At 45.9% G+C, this 25739-nt stretch overlaps 2 protein-coding genes, 1 long non-coding RNA gene and 1 pseudogene across 3 annotated transcripts; 1 reads left to right on the plus strand and 3 right to left on the minus strand.

Annotated features, from left to right (window-relative positions):
- Positions 1-4357: 4357 nt before the first annotated feature.
- Positions 4358-7812, minus strand: LOC123405605 (probable pre-mRNA-splicing factor ATP-dependent RNA helicase DEAH4). Its single transcript, XM_045099236.1, has 3 exons — positions 7597-7812; positions 5018-5070; positions 4358-4493 (listed from the first exon to the last, which is right to left on the minus strand). The coding sequence occupies exons 1-3, from the start codon at positions 7793-7795 to the stop codon at positions 4365-4367; spliced, it is 381 nt and encodes a 126-aa protein (XP_044955171.1). The 5' UTR covers positions 7796-7812; the 3' UTR covers positions 4358-4364.
- A 3690-nt stretch (positions 7813-11502) lies between these two features.
- Positions 11503-14349, plus strand: LOC123399453 (protein Rf1, mitochondrial-like). The gene has a single exon (XM_045093893.1). It carries the CDS (start codon positions 11677-11679, stop codon positions 14155-14157), a length of 2481 nt encoding a protein of 826 aa, XP_044949828.1. The 5' UTR covers positions 11503-11676; the 3' UTR covers positions 14158-14349.
- A 2430-nt stretch (positions 14350-16779) lies between these two features.
- On the minus strand, positions 16780-17426 carry LOC123399548. The gene is made up of 2 exons (XR_006610400.1): positions 17375-17426; positions 16780-17046 (listed from the first exon to the last, which is right to left on the minus strand). It is a non-coding gene; the product is annotated as an uncharacterized LOC123399548 (long non-coding RNA).
- Positions 17427-19930: 2504 nt separating this feature from the next.
- On the minus strand, positions 19931-20428 carry LOC123405614 (annotated as a pseudogene).
- Positions 20429-25739: the final 5311 nt, after the last annotated feature.

Raw genomic sequence — 25739 nt, forward strand, 5'->3', positions numbered from 1 at the left:
GATATACGATACATCGCGAACGGACTTACGGATATTAAACTACGGACGTTTAAATATACGTCTAGATTCTGGAATTAATTAATTCCTAAAAACCTAAATGGGTCAAAAGGGCAGCGATAAATAGCAAAATAATAAAAAGGCGGGGAATAGCTCACCTTGGGCCAGCTCGGGCCGGCCTGGGGCGATTGGTTCGGGCCGACCGGAGTCGGTGGCCGACTGGGCCAGCGAGCGGGCAGGGAGGCGGCCCACGGGGAGGCGCGGGGCCGGCCGAAGGGGCTGCCGTTGCTGGGCCTCGGGGTCCGGCTGGAGCGACGGGAGGCCGGCCCAGGAGCGGCAAGGCGGCCCAGGCGCGGCGCAGCGCAGCGGCTCGGGCGAGGCGACGGCTCCCTCGGACTGGAGCTCGGTTCGCTCGACCCGAGCACTTCAGGGCGATGGCGGCGGCGGCTCCGTCGAGACCCGGTGGCTGCCGACGCAAGGGATGGCCGGATCCAGACCTCGGCCACCGGATCTGGGCAGGGCGGCGGCCGGCGGTTGCGGAAGGCCGACGGGCGACGGCGCACCGGAGACCTCGCTGCAACACACCTCGGCGGCCATGGGGTTCGAGGGCGACGGCGGCTCGGGGAGGCGACCCCTCGGCTCTCCGGCGAGCGGCGGCCGGAGGGCAAGGCGGCAGGGCTGGCAGGGCAAGGGCCGGCGGCGGCTGCTGGCCGGCGCGGCGGCGCGGGAGAGGGAGCCATGGGGGAGGCGCGGCTCGGGCAGGAAGAACGTGGGCGGCGGCGGCTACAGCCCGGGCGGCGGCCGGATGGGCCTCGGCGGGCCGCGCGCGGGCTCGGGCGGGCCGGCGGCGCTGGTGGGGAGAGGCTGCTGCGGCTAGGGTTAGGGTTTGGTAGGTGGGGCGCGGAAAACGAGGCAGGGAAGAGGGGTTGTCCATAAATTAAGGAGGAGGGGGTATTTATAAGGAAAAAAGGGGGCTCGGTTAACCGGAATCGCGCTCCGGATCCAACCGCGGGGTCGGATTCGGACGATTCCGAACGCGGGAACGGGTTCGTGACCGTGTAGAGGGGTATCCGGAGACGAGAGGGAGAATGGGCGACGCGGCACGAATTTAAAAACACCGACACACGTCCGACGAATAACCGAAGACGGTGCCGCTACGATCGACCGTTCGGGTACCAGTCGGTCTCCGATCACGACGAAATTCGACAGGCGGCCTAGCTACATCTAATCGCGACCGCGTGCCAAGTTTCACCTCGATCAGAGAGAGTTTTAAACACACTTTAAAAACAGGGTTTCGACGGTGCCGCGGGTGCGTGCGTGTGCGGTCGGACTCAGAACGGACGACGACGAGAACCGGCAACTCCTAACGAATGCAAGTTTTGAAAACGGGCGGCAACGGAGATGTCGATGCAATGCAGATGATGCGCATGATGCGATGATGATGCGACAAATAAAATAAATGACATGACGAAAACGGAAAGAGAGGGGAATCTTCTGGAACGTCGGTCTCGGGCTGTCACAGAAATATTTTATGATAGTTAAATTTTTTATTAAATTTGTAAATTTTTGTAAAAGATAAATTGTTATTTTTTTCAAAAGGATCTTTTTATTGTGTGAGAATAACTTTTTCTTATTGGAGACGGCATTTGTGTGTACAACATATTTTCCATAAATATTTTTTGAATAATATTTTTTATTTTTTTTTGCAAAACTTGCTTCATCTGTTATTGTGCATCATTTTTATATGGATTTTTAATAATTGTCGATGATAAGGTTAAATGTTAATTTTTTTTAAAAAAAATGATGTATACATAAAAATTGTAATACTTTTTAAGAAGTATTGTTTTTATGAATTTCCAGCTTTTGTTTGAAAAGGAATCTTTTTTTAATAAATATTTTTCTTAAACATTCAGACACAGTAATAAAAAATACTCCCTCTGTACCATAATATAAGACATTTTTTAGTCTAGATTTAGTCATTTAGACTAAAAACGTCTTAGGTCGTGTTTGGATCAGCGTTTAAGCTCGTTTGTGGCCGGTTTAGGATACAAACCTTCTCCCGTCGTTTTTATTTTACATAGGAAACAAGAGGCGGTCGGTAAGTTACAAGTGTAAAATTAATACGGGTGTAAAAACTTACACCCATTCCAAACAGGACCTTATATGTTGATATAGAGGGAGTAGCTCAAAGTACACAAAATTCCTTGGAAAAAAACCATACACAGTTTCTAAAACGGTTTCTTCCAAAGTATCCATGTAGTTCTTGGCTATCTTGATTGCAATAGTTTGAAGTACACATAGTTCTAGAAGTGATTGTGGCCAAAACATGCATAAGTTCTTGGTTATCTTGGTTGCTCCTCTCACTGCAAAACATTAATTGTTCCAGGTTAATTTCTTGCACATTTGCCTTGCCATGATATATACAACACAAAATTGCAATTCAATTTGAGTAACTATTATACTCAAAAGAGCAAGCAAATGCTACTAAAGTGTATGATCCAAGAACTCAATTCAACTAAAACCTGAAATGAGTTAATGAAAATAAGATAGACTGCTTATTTTTTTAACTGACGATAAAATGCTTATTGGCCTTCGGGGCATGATGCATGAGGATAGAAGTTGCTCAGTCTGACAAGACATTTCTGAAGAAAGAATGTAGTCTGGTAACAACCAAAATGATTGTGAGCATTCATGCAAGTGAATTTTAAGGGTAGGGGCATGTACCTTAACAGCGTCACATGGACCTTTGGCTTCGCAATTTTTTGAAGTGATCACGTACAAGCTGTTTAAATGAGAAACTCGTAAGATCTTTAAGGCAGTATAAACTTTTTTGGATAAAACGGAAAAGCATTAAAGTAAACTGAACATGAAACATGAACTGGGAGATGTCTCTTACCTGCAATATCTGGTTTATTGCTTTTGCAAGAGCAGGTTTCAGATCACGGGGATGCAGAGCGTCATTGCGATAATCCTCAAGGAGTTCATCCATTCCTACATAGGTCCGGCTTAAGAGCAAACAAACAGATGTTACAGTTGAACACAACTATCAAAATCATGCCATGTAATTTTTTGACAGATATTACGGTAAGCAGACGTTTGCAAGAGCTCTTGCATCAGTAGCAGGCTTGCAGCAATAATATACTCTGAACTGTCTATGTGAATTATCCCCTCCTGTGTTGCAACGATGCCTTCTGCCACCTGCTGAAGGTCGGCCGCGGCTTCAGGAGTTGATGAATTTGGCTAGATGCAACACGGACCACTTCTAGATAGTCTGATCATTCCTTACTTATCTCTGCTATGACCCACCTTTTGCTCTTTAATCTCGTTCTTTTTTTGGGTACCAAGTCTGAGGCTTATATTTTTTCTTTGCCCTTGCTTCAGCTGCTCATAGTTATAATCGACAAGCACCTTGTGCCGCCGATTTCCCATGAACTTGATTGCTCGGGCTGCTGCACTATTCATCGAGGTTGCTCCGTCTTTGCATATGGGACTTGACACCAATTTCCAGCCAGATGCAGCGCCCAGCTCCTCTCTTGTGAGGCAAAACTTAACTACCGATATATATCCCCCTTGCTCAAGTTCATGCGCAAAGTAGTGGTTTAGAGAGGTAGAGCTTCTCAAACAATGTCTCCAACAGGAACCTGCCGGAAAGATCGGAACCGCCGAGCATTACATAAGCATGACAAGATGAATGTGAAGGTCAGGTGTATACTACAATCATGACACAAATAAAAAGCTCAGTAGTAAAGATTCATTAGACAGGCTTTTAAAAATAACAACCAGTGAGACCCATAAATGTGCAAGACAAACTGAAGCCATAATATTACTGAAATATAAATTCAGAAATAGGCAAATATAATTTATTCAGTTCAGTTGACAAAAGCATGAATTAAAATAAATTGTCACTAAGTAAGCTCTTGTTCCTATAACCACTTAATATAAAGAACCCCATACATATTTCGGTAAACGGTAGAGGAGCGTTCAATTTTAATAGGCCATAACCTGTAGCCTAACTGTCTTTCCTTAGCGCTTTCTAATTTGTAAAGCAAAGAGAGCATTTATACGATCAATATTGCTTCATTTCAGCTTATGTGAGTGCCATGTGAATTTTGAAGTACTTCAAGTAGACCTCAAACAAAATCAAACTTAAATTCTACGAAGCTAATTGCTAAATTTTGAAAAAAAAACATACCATGGAATTATTGTAATTGGGACCTTTTTAAGGGTGATTTGGAGTTACAGATGTGCTGGGGAAAAATCATCCCTATGATTTCGAAATAAAAACTGAGAGCATCTTAACATCCATGAGATGGATATGTGGAAAGTTTTAGGGCAAAAAATTAAAAAAGAAAATATGCAATGGAAGATTAACTGATTGCCTGCTGTTCAGGTGGCAAAGAACCATGGAGTGGGAGAACAAGAGCATCCATACAAGAACCTTCCTCGAGATTTTGAATTCTTTCCTCCAATTTTGACACCATCTTGTCGATGTCATCCTGAAAAGGATACCAACAAGTTTGTATAAGTATGACAAACAATAGTTATGAACAAAATTATGCAAAATACTTTCAGACATTTTAAAACCACATCAATGACAACATATGAAAGTTCTACAACTATTCCAAAATTAAAATCATCAGTCACTCTAGACAGGAGGAACAAAATACAGTTTCAAAATTCAAAAGGAATCAGGCAAGATGATAACGAGAAATTACTTTCTAAATATTTTATTCCCATATAAGAATATTGGTAATTTGGTGATAAATTAGGGCTAAGTGGTAGCAGGTATTAAGAACCATCTCAAGTATTTGTTTTGCCCTTAAGGACAAACTTTGCACAGGGACTCTCTGTATTAGACACCAGACACTAACATGCAAGAAAGGAGGACAAATTAACATAAACTATGCAATTAAATCTGCTAAGAAACAGGTCAAGGTCTTTCCATAGTGTCAGAGACCACATAATGTCCTTCAAAGTTGCATATAAGAGCATACACAGTGGCCAACTTTGAGATACTGACCTTTCCTGTCATAAATATTAATACATCCCCAGGAGCTTCCTTAACATGGATATCTGTTGGAGAAAAATCTATGGGTATTAGTACGGAAAATAAGATCTCCAATAATTTAAGCATATAAAAATCATCAAAAGCAAAACTTTAAACAAATCGAAAAACATAATTATATGACTTCCTTATAATCTATGTTAGTTTCCACCAATAATAAGTCACGTAATATAAATATTTCTCTTTGGTCGCATTTATGCATGCATCAAACAATTTTCACCAAGACATGTAGGCTGTTAGCTGGCAAACCTGTAGTTTGCACATGCCTTCCTGTCAATGCACTTTACAATTTTAATCATGCTAAATGGATAAGAGCCAAGGGAATGGCCCGGCAACCAGAGCTCGTGAGTACATGATGTTGGAATTATGCCCTAGAGGCAATAATAAATGTATAGTTATTATTATAATTCCTGTATCAAGATAATAGTTTATTATCCATGCTATAATTGTATTGAATGAAGACTCATTTACATGTGTGGATACATAGACAAAACACCGTCCCTAGCATGCCTCTAGTTGGCTAGCCAGTTGATCGATGATAGTCAGTGTCTTCTGATTATGAACAAGGTGTTGTTGCTTGATAACTCGATCACGTCATTGGGAGAATCACGTGATGGACTAAGACCCAAACTAATAGACGTAGCATGTTGATCGTGTCATTTTGTTGCTACTGTTTTCTGCGTGTCAAGTATTTATTCCTATGACCATGAGATCATATAACTCACTGACACCGGAGGAATGCTTTGTGTGTATCAAACGTCGCAACGTAACTGGGTGACTATAAAGATGCTCTACAGGTATCTCCGAAGGTGTTAGTTGAGTTAGTATGGATCAAGACTGGGATTTGTCGATCCGTGTGACGGAGAGGTATCTCGGGGCCCACTCGGTAATACAACATCACACACAAGCCTTGCAAGCAATGTAACTTAGTGTAAGTTGCGGGATCTTGTATTACGGAACGAGTAAAGAGACTTGCCGGTAAACGAGATTGAAATAGGTATGCGGATACTGACGATCGAATCTCGGGCAAGTAACATACCGAAGGACAAAGGGAATGACATACGGGATTATACGAATCCTTGGCACTGAGGTTCAAACGATAAGATCTTCGTAGAATATGTAGGATCCAATATGGGCATCCAGGTCCCGCTATTGGATATTGACCGAGGAGTCTCTCGGGTCATGTCTACATAGTTCTCGAACCCGCAGGGTCTGCACACTTAAGGTTCGACGTTGTTTTATGCGTATTTGAGTTATATGGTTGGTTACCGAATGTTGTTCGGAGTCCCGGATGAGATCACGGACGTCACGAGGGTTTCCGGAATGGTCCGGAAACGAAGATTGATATATAGGATGACCTCATTTGATTACCGGAAGGTTTTCGGAGTTACCGGGAATGTACCGGGAATGACGAATGGGTTCCGGGAGTTCACCGGAGGGGGGCAACCCACTCCGGGGAAGCCCATAGGTATTTGTGGGGGTCACACCAGCCCTTAGTGGGCTGGTGGGACAGCCCACCAAATCCTATGCGCCAAGGAAGAAAAATCAAAGGAAGAAAGAAAAAAAAAGGAAGAAGTGGGAAGGGGGAAGGACTCCCTCCCACCAAACCAAGTAGGACTCGGTTTGGGGGGGGGGAGAGTCCTCCCCCCTGGCTCGGCCGACCCCTTGGGGTTCCCTTGGACCCCAAGGCAAGGTCCCCCTCCCTCCTCCTATATATATGGGGCTTTTAGGGCAGATTTGAGACGACTTTCTCACGGCTGCCCGACCACATACCTCCATAGTTTTTCCTCTAGATCGCGCTTCTGCGGAGCTCGGGCGGAGCCCTGCTGAGACGAGATCATCACCAACCTCCGGAGCGCCGTCACGCTGCCGGAGAACTCTTCTACCTCTCTGTCTCTCTTGCTGGATCAAGAAGGCCGAGATCATCGTCGAGCTGTACGTGTGCTGAACGCGGAGGTGCCGTCCGTTCGGTACTAGATCGTGGGACTGATCGCGGGATTGTTCGCGGGGCAGATCGAGGGACGTGAGGACGTTCCACTACATCAACCGCGATCTCTAATCGCTTCTGCTGTACGATCTACAAGGGTACGTAGATCACTCATCCCCTCTCGTAGATGGACATCACCATGATAGGTCTTCGTGCGCGTAGGAAAATTTTTGTTTCCCATGCGACGTTCCCCAACACATGACCCTCCCAAGGCTGATCTTTTTGACATAGCATCTCACACCACCACAAACCCACACTTGCACCACCTCCCTTTTCATCAAAGACAACGACGACCACACGACGACAAGGGAGGCAAATTGCAGCCAGTACAGTGGCAGAATCAACAGCGAGGAGTGGGATTAGTCAGTGGTCTAGGACATGTCGGTATCCTAGTGTTTGGTGGGGTGTACAGGACCTACTCATCAGGGACAAAGTGGTACTACTTAAGGGAATATTCTCATCAGATGTTGGACCAATCACCAATGGATGTATCCTCTATTGTAGAAGTTTTAAACTGCAATAGTTACACACACAAAAATATCCATACCTATAGCTGTTCTGAGAGAGGATTCGATATAATTTGTTGGACGGTCTGTGCTGTAAAACTTCTCCACAGGGAATATAGCTCCAGGGATGTTCAACACAGGGCATCTTGAGAAGAAATTTGACACTTTCAAACCATCAAGAGTCGCCGAAGTGATGAGAACTTTCAAATCTGAAGCTCGATGTTTGATCAATCTTTTCATTAAACCTAAAAGGATATCGCTGTAACAAATTACATAAGCATGAAAAGATGAATGTGAAGGTCAGGTGTATACTATAATCATGACACAAATAAAAAGCTCAGTAGTAAAGATTCATTAGACAGGCTTTTGAAAATAACAACCAGTGAGACCCATACATGTGCAAGACAAACTGAAGCCATAATATTACTAAAATATAAATTCAGAAATAGGCAAATAAAATTTGTTCAGTTCAGTTGGCAAAAGCATGAATTAAAATAAATTGTCACTAAGTAAGCTCTTGTTCCTATAACGACTTAATATAAAGAACCCCATACATATTTCGGTAAACGGTAGAGGAGCGTTCAATTTTAATAGGCCATAACCTGTAGCCTAACTGTCTTTCCTTAGCGCTTTCTATCCCCTCTGAACCTTTCTATCAGTTCTACCAGTGCACAAGAGAGCAAACAATCGCAAGCATACATCACCAGTTCTATTGTGAAGTCCTGATTCTGCTCCTGTTGACGATGTGCTGCTGCAGCTTCTGCAGTAGCCGGTGATCATCAGGATGATGTGATGGAAGACAATGCTCCCTGAATTCGCAATTTATCCCTGGTAAAGGAGGCAACATAAAACAAAAGAAGGTGCAAAGAAAAAGACTTTACTCTGAATTTGTACCACTGCATGCAAGCCACCACGAACATGTGGCACGGCCAGAGTCTCGTCGCTTCTGGCACATCTAGCCTTATCTGAAGTTTCAAAACCAAGTTTTGGAGCAACCGCCGGCATAGGATCTCAGCGGGCGCCATCGTGGAGGTCATGGCGGGTTGGGTGGCGCCGAATCGGATAGAGGAGGTGGATGGCGCGCGGATCCGGGAGGAAGGCACCGGATCTGGCCGATGGAGATCCCGTGGCGCGCTGAGCTCCTGGAGAGAAGGAGAGAAAAGGAGATTAGAGAGAGAGAGAGAGAGAGAGGAAAGAGAGAAGGCAGGGGAGCGGCGGCGTGACCTGGGAATCGGCGGCGGCAGTGGTGTGACCTGGGAATCGGCGGCGGCCTCGCCGGACGCCGGACGACGCGCGAGGGAGGTCGGGGAGGAGGCGCACAGGAGGAGGAGCTCAGGGTCGGGGATAAGGGTTGCGGACATAATATCTAGCAATTGCAATGGTTTTTACGCAAAAACGAAACGTTTTTCTAGAGTGTCACTTAAACAGGGACTGCGGGTTGAACATCTAAAACCTCGGGGACTTTTTTGCAAAACTACCACGACGACGGACGGCAGGAGCAATACGTGCTTTATTATTATTATTATATTAGAAAGAGAGGAGAGATATAAAAGCATTTAGATCACTAAAGTAGCATCAATTCAATTTTGAATGGAATGAACTTGCAAGGATTAAATCCCCATCTACATTACGCGCATATGAGTCGAAACTTACATGTTCACACGCTATAATGCGGTATCCGTTCATAATTTGGGACTGGAAAATATGTATCTAAATTTGCTTGTTTGAAAAACAGAGGAGATACGGTACCTATACTGTGTTGGAATAATCCAAACATTCCTTGCGGTTAAGTTGGTTTCCATGTACTAGGAGTACATATTCACGTGTAAGAGTTTGAGTAGTACTATGCTTAGTCTACTCCGTGTCACGTTGGAGTTAGTAGTAGCCAGCGGTAATCAGCTTGGGAAAGTTGAGCTAAGTTTCATAAGATGTGATCAACGTTGCCGGATAATTAGATTAGGAAAGCAATGTTGCTGAGTATATGTTAGGTCAAAAGTACTAGACGTGTTGGGTTTGAAGTGCAAAACAAGCACAAGGCGGTTTAAGGTTTTGGTTCCGGCCGTGCATATATATATATGCATAGGTATTGCCTGAGTTTATTGTATCGAGTTGTAAGGAAGAAAAACTATGACTTGAGAAAAGGAGAAATAAAGAGATGAATTAGAGGGTGCGAGACGCACCCTTGGCTAAAAGTGTTTATCGCGTGTGTTCGTGATATTTTGATGTGATCGATCATGTGATAGAATCCAACAATTGGTATCTAGAGCAAGGTCGATTTGAAGTTCGCTTGCCCCGGGGTGGCGACCCGACTAGCGCCTCGGGGCGCGCGATGCAGTCGCTGGTGTAGCGACATAGTCGTTTGACGAAGCGACGACGATAAGGCGGTGAGGGTTTTGTCGAAAGCGAGGCGGCAGGTGATTGTCGTTCGGCGGAACGACATGGAGTAGGGCGACATGCTGTCGTCGGCAAGGCGATGGTGATCCTTGATGGTTGCGGAGGTGCTGAAGTTGTGGCACTGGGAATCTCATCGAGATCATCGTTGGGGAGTGCAAGGAGGAGACGGTAAAGTTGTGTGCCGTTGTCAAGGTGTGCACGTGAGTTCTTGTAAGGTGCGTCCAAGAGCTTAGGTTTGTGAGTCTTCTGCTGTAGTTGAGATGCGTCACTGGCGGAGGAGAATTGAGAGCTTGATAGGATGGAAAAAAGAAGTTGTGCCCTGTGTTTCTGTCTTTGATCAAGGAGTTCCAACGAGTTCGTATACGGAAGTTGTGCTACGCGTATACGGCGAGTTGTGTTGCCGCTGGACCAGTTGGGTTGCCTTGAGATCGTGCGCTCGATCTTGGGCAAAGGTAACAAGTTCTGGCGAGTTCATGTACGAAAAGATGTGTTGCTTGTACATGACGAGTTGTGTTGCCGCCGGACGCGAAGTGTTGTTTGGTAAGATGCGTCACCGACAACAAGAATAAGGTGTGGAGTTGGGTCCAAGTGCTGGTCTACGATACGTTTGTCATGGTCGAGGGACTCCGGTGAGATGCATGTTCAAGGCGCGAAGACATGAGACGTCATGGTTGAGGTGCTCCAATGAAGATGTATCTCCAAGGGGTGAAGACGTGCACGGAGACAAGATGGCGGGCTATCTCCGTGTCGCAACGAGAAGATGAAGACCGACGTAAAAATGGATATGCGAGCCAGTTAAGTCAAGTTCCTGCATGACGCTATGTGTTTAGTCTGCATGTACCACGCTAAGATATGACAACGTGGCTGGTAGTCCGAATAATCGTTGGTTTCAGTTTTGATGAAGTGGTGGTCATGGCATGAAAAGATGAGGTGGTTGTTTGCGTGTCTTGTCACGTAAAGAATGGGATGTTTGGATTAGGGGGTGAATGTTGGAATAATCCAAACATTCCTTGCGGTTAAGTTGGTTTCCATGTACTAGGAGTACATATTCACGTGTAAGAGTTTGAGTAGTACTATGCTTAGTCTACTCCGTGTCACGTTGGAGTTAGTAGTAGCCAGCGATAATCAACTTGGGAAAGTTGAGCTAAGTTTCATAAGATGTGATCAGCGTTGCCGGATAATTAGATTAGAAAAGCAATGTTGCTGAGTATATGTTAGGTCAAAAGTACTAGACGTGTTGGGTTTGAAGTGCAAAACAAGCACAAGTCGGTTTAAGGTTTTGGTTCCGGCCGTGCATATATATATATATGCATAGGTATTGCGTGAGTTTATTGTATCGAGTTGTAAGGAAGAAAAACTATGACTTGAGAAAAGAAGAAATAACGAGATGAATTAGAGGGTGCGAGACGCACCCTTGGCTAAAAGTGTTTATCGCGTGTGTTCGTGATATTTTGATGTGATCGATCCTGTGATAGAAACCAACATACTGGTTTTGAAGTAGGAGGAAGGGAGCATGTTTGTGTGACTGGAAGGTGGGACCCACCCACCCGCTCTCCACTCACGCCAAGCGACACTCAACTCATCGGCTGTGCAACTCCAACCCTCTTCGCTGCGTACGAACACGGCGGCCGCCGACGTCCCGCCGCCGCCGCTCCTCCTCCCGCGCCTAGACGAGGTCTGGTCTCCGCATCCGCCGCTCCTTTTCTCCTGACCCCCGCACCTCGCCGATGTCCCGCCTCCGCCGCTCCCCCGCCACGCCGATCTCCAGCATCCGCCTCCTCCGCCACATCTCCACCTCCACCCCCACCACCGCATCGCCAACCTCACGCTCCTGGACCCCACATGACGCCTTCGACGCGGCCACGGAGGGCCTCCGCGCCGGGACGCTCAGGCCGGAGGACGCACACAACCTGTTCGACGAATTGCTTCGGCAGGCCACCCCGGTCCCTGAGCGCTCCCTGAACGGCTTCCTCGCCGCCCTCGCCCGTGTGCCCGCCTCCGGCGCATGCATCAGAGATGGCCCCGCCCTTGCAGTGGCTCTCTTCAACCGTGTGTGCAGGGAGGAAGCCGGCCCGCAGGTGGCGGCGCTCACAGTTTGCACCTGCAACATCCTCATGGACTGCTGCTGCCGTGCGCGTCGCCCGGACCTAGGGCTTGCCTTATTCGGCCGTTTCCTCAGGAAGGGCCTGAGGACAGACCAGATCGGCGCCAACACCTTCCTCAAGTGCCTCTGCTACGCGAAACGGACGGATGAGGCTGTGAACGTGCTGCTTCACAGGATGTCCGACCTCGGCTGTGTGCCTGATGCCTACTCATACAACATTGTTCTGAAGGCCTTATGCGACAATAGCATGAGCCAGCGGGCGCTCGACCTCCTCCAGATGATGGCGAAACAAGGAGGTGCCTGCTCCCCTGATGTGGTGGCGTATAGCACGGTCATCCATGGCTTTTTTAACGAGGGCGAAACAGGGAAGGCATGCAGTCTATTCCATGAAATGACACGGCAAGGTGTTAAGCCTAGTGTGGTAACATATAACTCGATTATTGACGCGTTGTGCAAGGCCAGAGCAATGGACAAGGCAGAACTAGTCCTTCGGCAGATGACTACCAATGGTGCTCAACCCGATACAGTGACATATAATTGCATGATCCATGGATATGCCACGTTAGGGCGGTTGAAAGAGGCTGCTAAAATGTTCAGAAAAATGAAAAGTCGGGGTCTTATACCAGATATTGTTACTTGCAACTCGTTACTGGCCTCCCTTTGCAAGCATGGAAGAAGCAAAGAAGCTGCAGAATTTTTTGATTCCATGACAGCCAAGGGCCACAAACCTGATACCGTCTCGTACTGTATTTTGCTTCATGGGCATGGTACTGAAGGATGCTTTGCTGATATGATTGGTCTCTTTAATTCAATGAAAAGCAATGGTATTGCAGCCGACTGCCGTGTTTTCACCATATTAATCGATGCCTATGCTAAACGTGGAATGGTGGATGATGTAATGCTCATATTTACGGAAATGCAGCAACAAGGTGTGAGTCCAAATGTAGTCACATATTCCACTGTCATAGCTGTACTTTCTAGAATGGGTAGGTTGACCGATGCCATGGAGAAATTTAATCAGATGGTTGCCAGGGGAATTCAACCAAACACAACTGTTTATCACTCCATAATTCAGAGCTTTTGTATGCACGGTGGTTTGGTTAAAGCCAAGGAACTGGTTTCTGAAATGATAAACAAAGGTATTCCTCGTCCTGACATTGTGTTCTTCAATTCAGTAATAAACAGTTTATGCAAAGATGGAAGGGTTATGGATGCACATGATATCTTTGACTTGGTTATAGACATAGGTGAGAGGCCTGATGTCATTACATTTACTTCACTGATCGACGGATATTGCTTAGTCGGCAAAATGGATAAAGCATTTGGAATGCTTGATGCAATGGAATTAGTTGGTGTTGAGCCTAATATTGTTACTTACAGTACACTTGTTAATGGCTATTGTAAAAATAGAAGGATCGATGATGGTTTGACTCTGTTTAGAGAAATGTTGTGTAAGGGATTTAAACCTGATACTATTACATACAACATCATACTGGATGGGTTGTTCCGTTCCGGGCGAACTGTTGCTGCAAGGAAAATGTTCCATGAGATGATCGAAAGTGGAACAACAGTGACCATTTCCACATACGGTATAATACTTGGAGGTCTTTGTAGAAATAATTGTGCAGACGAAGCGATTGTCCTGTTCCAGAAATTAGGAGCAATGAATGTAAAGTTCAGTATTACAATACTCAATACCATGATTAATGCAATGTACAAGGTTCAAAGAAAAGAAGAAGCTAAGGAGTTGTTCGCTGCAATATCAGACAGTGGGTTGCTGCCTAATGAGTCTACTTACGGAGTAATGATAAAAAATCTTCTAAAAGATGGGGCAGTGGAAGATGCTAACAATATGTTTTCATCAATGGAGAAAAGTGGTATAGTCCCCAGCTCCCGTCTTATAAATGGTATCATCAGATTGCTGTTGGACAATGGTGAGATTGCCAAGGCTGGAAATTATTTGTCTAAAGTTGATGGGAAGAGGATCTTACTTGAAGCTTCAACTACTTCACTGATGCTGTCTCTGTTTTCAAGGAAAGGGAAATATCATGAGGATATGACATTGCTCCCTGCAAAGTATCAATTTTTCGATGGATGTAGTTGACTTTGCTCTTGATATTAACTCCTCAGATAGTAGTCTAACACAAACTAGTTGGAATTTTAGGGGTAATGATTTCTGATGGTGATTGTAAAGGTATACAATCTTTCTCTAGCAGCCACCTGAGATTTTGTAATCTCTCTGGAACAGTCACTTTCCTTCATATGAATGCATTTAGAGCACTGCCCTTCTCACTGATCTGGTACATATGCACCGGTGGATATACTTCTAATTTTTAGTGCTCATGCTGAAGTCTCCTATACTCTATGCTGCTGTGAGTTGGACTGTTGGAGCTTGTTGCATGCAGGCGAAAGAAGTATTTCCGGTATGATTGTCTTTCTGCTTTACTTCATTGAAGGTTCAACTATTTTTCCTCGTGTAGGTAAAGATATGGCAAAGAATTTACCGTTGTGAGCTTTCTCTTTAGTTTGCAGATCAGGTGATAGAGGAGAAGGAATCAAAGCATTTGATTGACGAAAGCTTCTTGCTCTCGTACAGTTCTGTCTTCCTCAGTTCTCGGCACTACTCTGTAACAGTAATGGCTCCAAGAGTTCAGCCTGCAACCTTTACCTTCGCTATTCATTTCTTGGCCCTGCACTACCCGACGTGCTATTGCAGATCACAACTGCACTCTCACGGTCACGGGGAGGCGGCGCCACTGCTGTTGAGTTCAGCTTGATTTTACCTCGCGCTATCTGAAAATAGTTGAAGGCGAACCACTCTTATGTTCTTGTATGTTACTGAAACTTTGGTTATCTAGAAAGCTAGGTTCAGCCGCAGAGCTGGCTAAGCATTCAGCCAAATTCCTGTTTGTATGCAGCCTGTAAAAGTTAAGATTTATCAATTTTTTAGTGGACTTTTATGTCTAGTCCAGTGCATCTTTCATTTAGTTCTGCCCATGGTTATGCAATAAATGTTTCTTTGCTGTTATTTGGTGTACTGTTGGTAGTGTTCAGTTGTAATCTGCATTAAAATAGAAGTATTCCCACAACATTTGCATAGGAATAGTTGCAGGAGAAACATGATAGCAGCCAGGTTTCTGTTGCTAACCGGTACTCCCTCTGTATCCAAATATAAGAGTCTAGAGTCTAGACCAAAAAATGGCTTATATTTGGATACAGAGGGAGAATTTACCTATTAATTGTACATATGCTTTGTTCGCTAGTTTTAGAGGTGTACATACATGTCTCTCTCTCTCTATCTCTGTCGCTGTGTCTTTTTGAGCAAACTAATTCAGCGAGACCGAGTTTCAGTTATTTATTTTCCCTCGCTTGATTTTCCCTCCACAAGATTCTATTCAAGAAAAACTACTACTAATTTGGTTTGGCAAAGAGGAACTGTAGGAGCAAAACAAGTTATCTTAACATACATACAGATGTACTCCCTTCGTTCCTAAATATAAGACCTTTTAAAGATTTTACTATGGACTACATACTGATATATATAGACATATATTAGAGTGTAGATTCACTCATTTTGTTCCGTATGTAGTCTATAGTGAAATCTCTAAAATGTATTATATTTAGGAACGGAGGAAGTATAAGCCAACTCATGATCATCATAAAACCAGATAACTAACACTCAACATTAATCCAACATATAATATAGGTACATTTATATTTTTCATACTACTAGTTAACTGCCCGTGCGTTGCCACAGTCCCTTTAAGGTTTTCATCATCTCATATAGTATGGACATAATGGATGTCGAAAATCACAAGTGTCATAGTAATATTAAAAAAGAATACAATTCGAGAAAAACTAAAGGAGGACACATTCCTGAAGCAAAAAAGTGCGAGTGGATTTGAATATGGCACTTAGTTTGTCTGCGAACGCATTTTGGCTAAATTTTAGCATACAAATGTCGTTGCTTCTGAAATGGAGATAAAAGATGTATGCATTTTTGTATGATGAATGGGAAAGATTGCACACATGTGTGACTTTAGCCATATGCAAGATAGAAGTAAATCATGAATGAGCGATCTTTGGCTACAACACTGTAACCGCAAGGATATATAATCATGATAATTTCAGAAAACAATGTATCATATGTCTTCTTCGTTTATTTGTGAGAATTTTAAACTTCTACTTTCTATTCCTATCCAATTTTTAACTTATTCAGACAATAGCTTGGACCTAATATGTCATTTGCAGAACAAAAGAAGAAGAAAGCAAGGAGAGCCTTACCGGATAAAATGCACAAAATAGAGTGGTACACAATCAAGTCATTATTGTGCAGCTAATTAGCAATACAGGTAGCACATGAATGCTTTATTTTTTTTCTTAAAACAAATCGTTTGATGAAACGTAAGGGCCTTCACACGAGAAACGTGTCATCAAGAAGTTACGCCACTGAAAAATAACAAAGAGTGTAATAAATTGTTGTTAAGCTTTGACATACAAGAATAGGACAGAAGTAACACGATATGTCCCTTTGCCACAAAGCAGAGTTTCAAAGAGTATCTCCCCTCGGTGTAAAACAACAGAGTCTGTATGTTTGCTACAAATCAGCTCATGCCTGGATGTACTTTCAGCCTGTATTTCGCCCTCTAAGTGCACCACATACCTCCACTCCACTCACCTCAATCAATGGGGGCATGATCTCTTTGGTTTGTCAACTTCATTAATGTTTAATGAAAAAATTATCATTGATCATGTTTTATAGTTTGAGACAACACATATATACCGGTACATAAAACGTGTACATACAATTTCCCCTTCATCAGATACGTACCTTGGATTATGTTACAAACAAATGCTCCACATACATCAAGCAACTCGAGGCAATGCTCGTGGATGGCAACCTTTGTTGTATGTATTACTACTTAGTTAAAAAAAGTGCGCATAGTTGAACAAACTTTGACCCTCTTCTTACATTAGATAAAGCAAGATTTGCCTACAACATGATGAAAACTAAAGTCACCTACTGCCTGCTAGTTGAGTAGAACATAAAAAATAATATATAAGCCAGGACCATTGTGTTTAGTGAGATCAGGATCTTTTGACTATATTTCGGTCATCTTAAAAAAACTCATGATGTCCTTGATGCTTATTATAATTACCTTCCTTGGTGAGAAACACTTTTTTAATACCACCTAGCTTAGAAGATCAATCATGATCCCTTTAGGCTAGTTCTATATGACACAAGGTGTGGGAATGTTTACATGTGGATCTTAATCTGAACAAATATGACTACTGATAAAGAAAAAATATATCATCCTCACCTGTGCTATTAATTAGTTAATGCGCAAACAGTTGTTGGCATAGTCGTCCCTGCAAGGGTAACCGCGACGTCCACCCTTCCATGTGCATGCATTCCCCGCGGTTGCACAATTCAACTCGCCCTTACTTCTGCCACCCCAAAATTCAGAAGTAGTTGTTCCCTACAATGGAAAATTCTTTAAGAAAATTGAGAAGTACAACAACCCTACATACATCAAAAGCTGATGGGACAGTCTTATGCAGTAGTTTGCAATGACAAAATGAGACGCGTCAAGAATGCTCCTAGTCAGCTCAAAACTCCGAACACCAGCAAGGCAACGACCATTTTCTCCAACCTGAGAATTAAGAACTCACCAAGACTGTTTCCTATCCCCATCTCAAATTCCAACAAACTTCAGCCCAAAAGTCCATCCATTTTATGGGTAATGATAGACAAGCCTGATTAGAGCAGTATTACATCAACCGGTATTCGGAGTTGCTTTTTGGTTTGGGAAAAAATTGAAGATCTCAAGCTAAATAAGTTGAGTACTAAAAGAATGAAGGTACATGGTAGTGCTGTAACTCCTTGTATACCAAATATTTCATGGTTTTTTCTTCAAGATGTAGATCTCAAAGTACACAAAAATAATCAAGTTCCGTGGTAGTTATAATAGCTCATTTCATTTCCAATGAAAATTCAGAGGTGTTCTTCAAACTAAAATATAAGACCTTAAAATAAATAAAAAATAGGTGTTCCCTTAAAAAAATGTGGAGACAACAAACTATCAAGTTCTTCTATCTATATGTAACCATGCATCACTAAGCTCAATATAACTCACTTCTAGCCGAAGTCAAGATGGATTGTAGATCAATGCAAGCAGCTTCAATATTGCACCTTCCATATGGAACTCGTTCCCATGTCTGTGCATTTCCACGGTCAAAGTTGATTGCAATATTTCTATGAGTATCTCTACAGTTGCAATATCATTAGCTTCCGAGTTCTGGCAGTTGCTCCCCTGATATAGTTCAAGCAAGAAAAAATATTCAGTAAACTGAAATGAAAACATCCTAGGAAGTAGAGGGGCTCAGTGTCAAGTAATGGTTTTAGTAACTATCTGGTTCAACCAGGTATGTCAATGCGTATGTCGTCTCCCATATTTTTACCTTCTAATAATCATGGAAAATGATTCACTTCTCATTACATGATATAATTAATTGTATTGTGGTCAGCAGCAAGAGGAATGTCTAAATGAGCAGCAATTCAAATAAAATTAACGCCTCTAGGTTTGTGTTCTGAAAATTTAGAAATGGAAGACGAGGTAAATTTTCCAACATCCACTACACTTTTTATGATGAGTGGACTGGCAATCATAATTTATTGATGGGCTATGAGTATTATATTCAGCCACCAAAATGACATACTAATTGTGGATTGCCAGAAAGAATCTCTGTGTGTGAACTATTTTCCTGCTTGCAAACATGCGGCAACGCATATTCATTTTCATTTTGTCAGTGTATTGTTACTAATTGGTGTCCAAACAAAGTATTTTAACTGTACTATTCTATTATTCACTTAGAAGTGTGACGTAGTTCGAACATAACATGTGACAGGCTACATAAATCACAAGAAGAAAGTAACAACTGACCAAGCATGCGTGTGCATGATTTGAAACTACAACATCTCTCCCATTTCTTTTTTCATTGGTCATTGACAAGTGTCAGCATTACAAGTGTTGAGGCCACTTTCCCAATTTGCAACCTCCAATTAAACATGAACCGAATTAAGATTCGTTCTGGACTACTGGAAATATTAGTTATGTGCAAAGAATAAATATTATATCAGTACAAAATAATTTTACTTTCAGTGGATGTGTGTATGTTGATGAAAAAAGAACAAGAAGAGAAATTAGAAGAGATGGGTGGATAACATACCTCAAAGGCGAGGATGACCCAGCCATGGTGCAGGAAGAACACAAAGTGGCAAGATTGAACCCGTGCTACTGAAAACAATTTTTAAAGCCATATTATGGTATGGGTGGATAACATACCATAATCACAACATCTTTCTCTGAGCTCATCAACCTAGCCCCATGAACCCGGAAAACATTTTTTTCACCTCGTTACTTGGATGCAAGATTGAAGTAGGCTATACAAAGGCTCTCAACGGAAACATGTGCTACTGAAGAATAAGTCATTCGCACTGGATCAATGTAAGCAACATGTCATGCTCGGCGCTGCATGAAAGAAAGTTGGTGCTGATAGCATGAACTGCAGAATCATATAGACATGAGTATGAGAATACCACCTTGCTGATCATGGCGCTGCCAACATGCTCATCTCCCGTGTCCTACACGCGCAGCTGGGGCACAACCGAACCAGAGGACGGCGATCTGCACGAGAGAAAGGGAAGAAGTCAACCTCCCTTGCAGAAATAGAAAGGCGGGGATGGGTGCGGACGGCGAAGACGAGGGCGCCGTCGACCAAGAGGACGACGACGACACCCAACCCTACTTCGACCAAGAGGATGGCGGCGATGCACAACCCTACTTCGACCAGGAAGACGGCGGCAGCGCCCAACCCTACTTTGACTAGGGAGACGGCGGCGCGGAGGGCGTCCTGCTGCGTGAGTGAGGCGGGGGAAGGCTGTGGCTCTGGTTGCGGCCTGGGCGTGGGGGAGGAGGGGGCGGCGTCGAGCCAGGATGCGGGGGACGGGGAGGCGGGCGGGGAGGGCGCGAGGGGCCAGTCGGCGCCGAGTCCCTCGGGCTCCGCGACGGGGCGCTTGATCCTGGGGCGCTTCCGTTGCTTGGGGCGATCGGGGAGGGGGGGCGGGAACCTCCGGCGGGTGGCGCGGGAGCCGAGGCGGGGGCAAGGGCAGGGGCGGGCGGGCCGCTGCGCCAGAGGGAGTGCAGGTAGAGCACCTCCTCGGTGAGGCGGCGCTCCTCGTAGGCGTCATAATGCGGGGGGGACGGCGGCGGGGCGCGGTGGCTTCGACGCATCATCGGGGGCGGCGAGCGAGGGATTTGGGGGGCGGTTGCGCTTAGGGAGGGAGAGGAAGAGAAAGGGGCGCAGGTTGAATCGCCAGGCCGTGCTAGCGACCGGGGGGGGGGGTGGTGGATCCCAAGGTCATGCGTGCGTGCGTTAGTAGATTTCAGGTTTTTTTATTGAACCCTTATTTTTGACTGTGCTAGCGACGGGTTTTTTATTTTAATTGGCTGGTTTATCGACTGGTTTGTGGAAGGATTGAAAAAAATTGGTGGAAAGGCTAGCGGTAGGAGGGGAATTGCTGGAGGTCGAACGATCACGACGGCAGATCCCCCTTTAATAGTAGAGAAAATTATAGTTTAGAATCAACTATTCTGGGGGACCTCTCTTATTTTCCTTTTTACTTGAGTCCTCATTTTCACTATCACATCCCTCCTGCACTTTCTGTTTATTTCTTTGTTTCTTTTCTTCATTATAATTCAGAACATATAAGAAGAAAATTAGGAATCAAAATTGGGAGCATCATAAGAAGAAAAATAGCTAAAGCATCAGAGCACATACTGTGTGTACATTTCTTGCGCACATTTGCTGGTCAGTTCAATAAACTTTGCCGAAGCCTGTAAAACAATTTAAAGAAAAACATGCAGGCCGTCAACACCAACTATTGCAAAGAAACTGAAAGAATGTAGATATTAGTAAACTGAGCACATGTTTCCCTATGGCTACTCTCGTAGAGGCTAGAGTTCTACCAGGTTTCGGACGTAGGTTGTAGGGGTGGAAGTGCGGGCTGCGAGTTTGGGGACGCCGGCGCCGGCGGTTGGGCGCCGTCGCGGCGTGAGAGAGAGAGAGAGAGAGAGCGGCTAGGGTTTGGGGCTCCCATCTCCTGAGGGAGACGACAACAGAATATTGTTTATTGTCTGCTTAATATCAAAGGGGTACATGTGTTTATAAAGGAGGACAGCCTCCACTAAACCCTAGATAACTTGGACTCTAATATAACTTGGACTCTAAGATAGCTAAGATAACTTGGGCTAAGCCCGTAACTAACCCTGCCCATTGGGCCTCCTCCGTTGGTACGTTGTACCGGTCATAACATCTCTCCCCGCCTTCTCAAACAGCTCGTCCTCGAGCTGAACATCTGGAAACTGCTGGCGAAAATCGTCGAGCTTCTCCCAAGTGGCTTCCTCCTCTGGCAGGCCGGTCCACTGTACCAAGACATGCCATACGCCGCGACGCTGCTGCGCCTGCAGCACCTTTGCCACCTGTGTGGAAGTTGGAAGGAGGCGGCCATCCGAAGTAGGAGGAAGGGCCAGCGTCGCTGCAGGAGGGTCCCCGCGGTAGGCCTTCAGTAAGAAGACATGGAAGACGTCGTGGAGGCGAGAACCAGCTGGCAGCTCCAAGCGGTATGCGAATGTGCCGACACGCTCCAACACACGAAAAGGACCGGCGTAGCGAGGTCCCAATTTGCGCTTGGAGCGCGGGTCCCTGGCTCGTAAGGGAGCATCATCGGAGGTGGGCGCCCGTAGACCACTTCTAAAGGTGTGGTGCGCATGGCGGAGTGATAGGAGGTGTTGTAGCAGTACTCCGCCCACGCCAACCAGTCCACCCAAGCTCGTGGACGATCACCAGTAACACATCGCAGGTACATGGCGATCACCTTGTTGACCACCTTGGATTTTCCGTCTGTCTGAGGGTGGAACGCCGTGCTCATGCGGAGCTTCACGCCCGCCAGTCGAAAAAGTGTTGGGGAACGTCGCATGGGAAACAAAAAATTTCCTACGCGCACGAAGACCTATCATGGTGATGTCCATCTACGAGAGGGGATGAGTGATCTACGTACCCTTGTAGATCGTACAGCAGAAGCGTTAGAGCACGCGGTTGATGTAGTGGAACGTCCTCACGTCCCTCGATCCGCCCCGCGAACAATCCCGCGATCAGTCCCACGATCTAGTACCGAACGGACGGCACCTCCGCGTTCAGCACACGTACAGCTCGACGATGATCTCGGCCTTCTTGATCCAGCAAGAGAGACGGAGAGGTAGAAGAGTTCTCCGGCAGCGTGACGGCGCTCCGGAGGTTGGTGATGATCTTGTCTCAGCAGGGCTCCGCCCGAGCTCCGCAGAAACGCGATCTAGAGGAAAAACTATGGAGGTATGTGGTCGGGCAGCCGTGAGAAAGTCGTCTCAAATCTGCCCTAAAAGCCCCATATATATAGGAGGAGGGAGGGGGACCTTGCCTTGGGGTCCAAGGGACTCCCAAGGGGTCGGCCGAGCCAAGGGGGGGAGGACTCCCCCCCAAACCGAGTTGGACTTGGTTTGGTGGGAGGAGTCCCCCTCCCTTCCCACTTCTTCCCTCTTTTTTTTTTTCTTTCCTTTGATTTTTCTTCTCTTGGCGCATAGGCCCCTTTGGGGCTGTCCCACCAGCCCACTAAGGGCTGGTGTGTCTCCCCAAAGCCTATGGGCTTCCCCGGGGTGGGTTGCCCCCCCGGTGAACTCCCGGAACCCATTCGTCATTCCCGGTACATTCCCGGTAACTCCGAAAACCTTCCGGTAATCAAATGAGGTCATCCTATATATCAATCTTCGTTTCCGGACCATTCCGTAAACCCTCGTGACGTCCGTGATCTCATCCGGGACTCCGAACAACATTCGGTAACCAACCATATAACTCAAATACGCATAAAACAACGTCGAACCTTAAGTGTGCAGACCCTGCGGGTTCGAGAACTATGTAGACATGACCCGAGAGACTCCTCGGTCAATATCCAATAGCGGGACCTGGATGCCCATATTGGATCCTACATATTCTACGAAGATCTTATCGTTTGAACCTCAGTGCCAAGGATTCGTATAATCCCGTATGTCATTCCCTTTGTCCTTCGGTATGTTACTTGCCCGAGATTCGATCGTCAGTATCCGCATACCTATTTCAATCTCGTTTATCGGCAAGTCTCTTTACTCGTTCCGTAATACAAGATCCCGCAACTTACACTAAGTTACATTGCTTGCAAGGCTTGTGTGTGATGTTGTATTACCGAGTGGGCCCCGAGATACCTCTTCGTCATACGGAGTGACAAATCCCAGTCTTGATCCATACTAACTCAACTAACACCTTCGGAGATACCTGTAGAGCATCTTTATAGTCACCCAGTTACGTTGCGACGTTTGATACACACAAAGCATTCCTCCAGTGTCAGTGAGTTATATGATCTCATGGTCATAGGAATAAATACTTGACACGCAGAAAACAGTAGCAACAAAATGACACGATCAACATACTACGTCTATTAGTTTGGGTCTAGTCCATCACGTGATTCTCCTAATGACGTGATCCAGTTATCAAGCAACAACACCTTGTTCATAATCAGAAGACACTGACTATCATCGATCAACTGGCTAGCCAACTAGAGGCATGCTAGGAACGGTGTTTTGTCTATGTATCCACACATGTAAATGAGTCTTCATTCAATACAATCATAGCATGAATAATAAACTATTATCTTGATACAGGAATTATAATAATAACTATACATTTATTATTGCCTCTAGGGCATAATTCCAACAAAAAGATCCCGCCAGACATGTCCCGTGAACACGGGATCACGATCGCTGAGATGGACGAAGGAAAACCGTGGAGGCGGACGATGCCGTCGAAGAAGGCCCGCGCCACGGAGGCGGCTGTATATGGATGACCCAGGGCAATGAAGTGCGCGTACTTGGAGAAGCGGTCAACCACCGTGAGGATGACGGACTTGCCGCCCACCTTGGGAAGGCCCTCGATGAAGTCCATGGAAATATCCGCCCACACCTGGGAGGGTACGTCCAGTGGCTGCAGTAGAACTGCGGGTCGTAGTGTCTCCGTCTTGTTTCGCTGGCACGTCACGCACGACCGCACCCAGTCGCGGACCATTGCGCCATCACCGGGGATGTAAAAATCAGCACGGAGACGATGGAGAGTCTTATGCACGCCCTTGTGCCCTGCAGTGTGCGCCAAGTTCAGGACCTGGTGGCGCAGGTCGCCATGGTCGGGTACGAAGATGCGGTGGCCATGTAGGAGCAGCCCCTCGTCCAAGCGCCAAGGTACGTCCAGCTCGCCGGCGTCAAGGCGCTAGCGCAGGCCCTGCGCGTCCACGGCCTTCGAAGTTGCCCGACGAATGTCGTCGATGAAGGCGAAAGATGGCCCGGAGCGGATGCACATGATAGTGCCAACCATGGCGACGTCGTCCGCGACATCCTCAGTGTCGCAGCGGGACAAGGCGTTGGCGACCGTGTTGAGACGGCCGGGGCGATACTCGATGGTGAAGTCGAAGCCGAAGAGCTTGCTGATCCACTGGTGCTGCGGAACCGTGGAGAGGCGCTGGTCTAGCAAGAACTTGAGGCTGTAGTGGTCCGTGCGCACACGGAAGGACCGGCCCCAAAGATAAGGCCGCCAGTGGCGCACCGCCTGAACCAGCCCAATAAGCTCGCACTCATAGGCCGCAAGCTTGTGATGGCGAGCGGCAAAGGGGCGGCTGAAGAAGGCGAGCGGTCCCTCACCCTGGTGTAGGACGGCGCCAAAGCCGATGCCAGAGGCGTCGCAGTCCACCACGAACGACATATCAAACTCCGACATCTGGAGGACGGGTCCCGTCGTGAGCGCCCGCTGGAGAGCCTCGAATGCCGTAGTCGCCTCCTCGTCCCAGGAGAAGGCGTCTCATGTCAGCTGTGCTTCCCTTGCAACGGCGCCAAGAATAGTCGTGTCGACGGCACCAGGAATCCTTCAGCTACGGCTACGCCTTAAGGGACTTCCTAGGCAAGTATGCAAAGGATTTCCCCCGTGGCCTTGGAGCCTTGCGTTGGTGTTCCCTCGAAGCGGAAAGGGTGATGTAGCATAGCGGTGGTAAGTATTTCCCTCAGTTTGAGAACCAAGGTATCAATCCGGTGGAGGAGTATCACAAGATCCTGCACAAACACAAAAGCTTGCTCCCAAAGCTATGAAGGGGTTGTCAATCCCTTATAGATTGTTTGCCAAGTGAGAACTGAAAGCAACAAAGTAACAAAGCAAAGTAAAAGCAGAGGTGTAAACAATGGATGTGAATAGACCCGGGGGCCGTAGTGTTTACTAGCGGCTTCTCTCATGAAAGCAAGTAGACGGTGGGTGAACAAATTACTGTCGAGCAATTGATAGAACCGCGCAAAGTCGTGACGATATCTATGCAATGATTATATCTATAGGCACCATGTACAAAACAAGTAGACCGATACTTTCTGCATCTACTACTATTACTCCACACGTCGACCGCTATCCAGCATGCATCTAGTGTATTAAGTCCATAAGAACAGAGTAACGCCTTAAGCAAGATGACATGATGTAGAGGGATAATCTCAAATCAATGATTAAAACCCCATCTTTTTACCTTTGATGGCA

The sequence above is a fragment of the Hordeum vulgare genome, chromosome 1H (assembly GCF_904849725.1).
Source record: "Hordeum vulgare subsp. vulgare chromosome 1H, MorexV3_pseudomolecules_assembly, whole genome shotgun sequence".
Taxonomy (NCBI): domain Eukaryota; kingdom Viridiplantae; phylum Streptophyta; class Magnoliopsida; order Poales; family Poaceae; genus Hordeum; species Hordeum vulgare.

Excerpts from the sequence above, each read along its gene's own strand:
- LOC123405605 (XM_045099236.1), bottom strand. The coding sequence starts at position 7,795 with ATGAAAAGATTGATCAAACATCGAGCTTCAGATTTGAAAGTTCTCATC. Across the intron at positions 5,071-7,596 it reads CTCTCTCAGAACAGCTATAG|ATATCCATGTTAAGGAAGCT; the intron begins GTATGGATATTT and ends TTTCTCCAACAG. Across the intron at positions 4,494-5,017 it reads TAATATTTATGACAGGAAAG|GATGACATCGACAAGATGGT; the intron begins GTCAGTATCTCA and ends TATCCTTTTCAG.
- LOC123399453 (XM_045093893.1), top strand. The coding sequence starts at position 11,677 with ATGTCCCGCCTCCGCCGCTCCCCCGCCACGCCGATCTCCAGCATCCGC.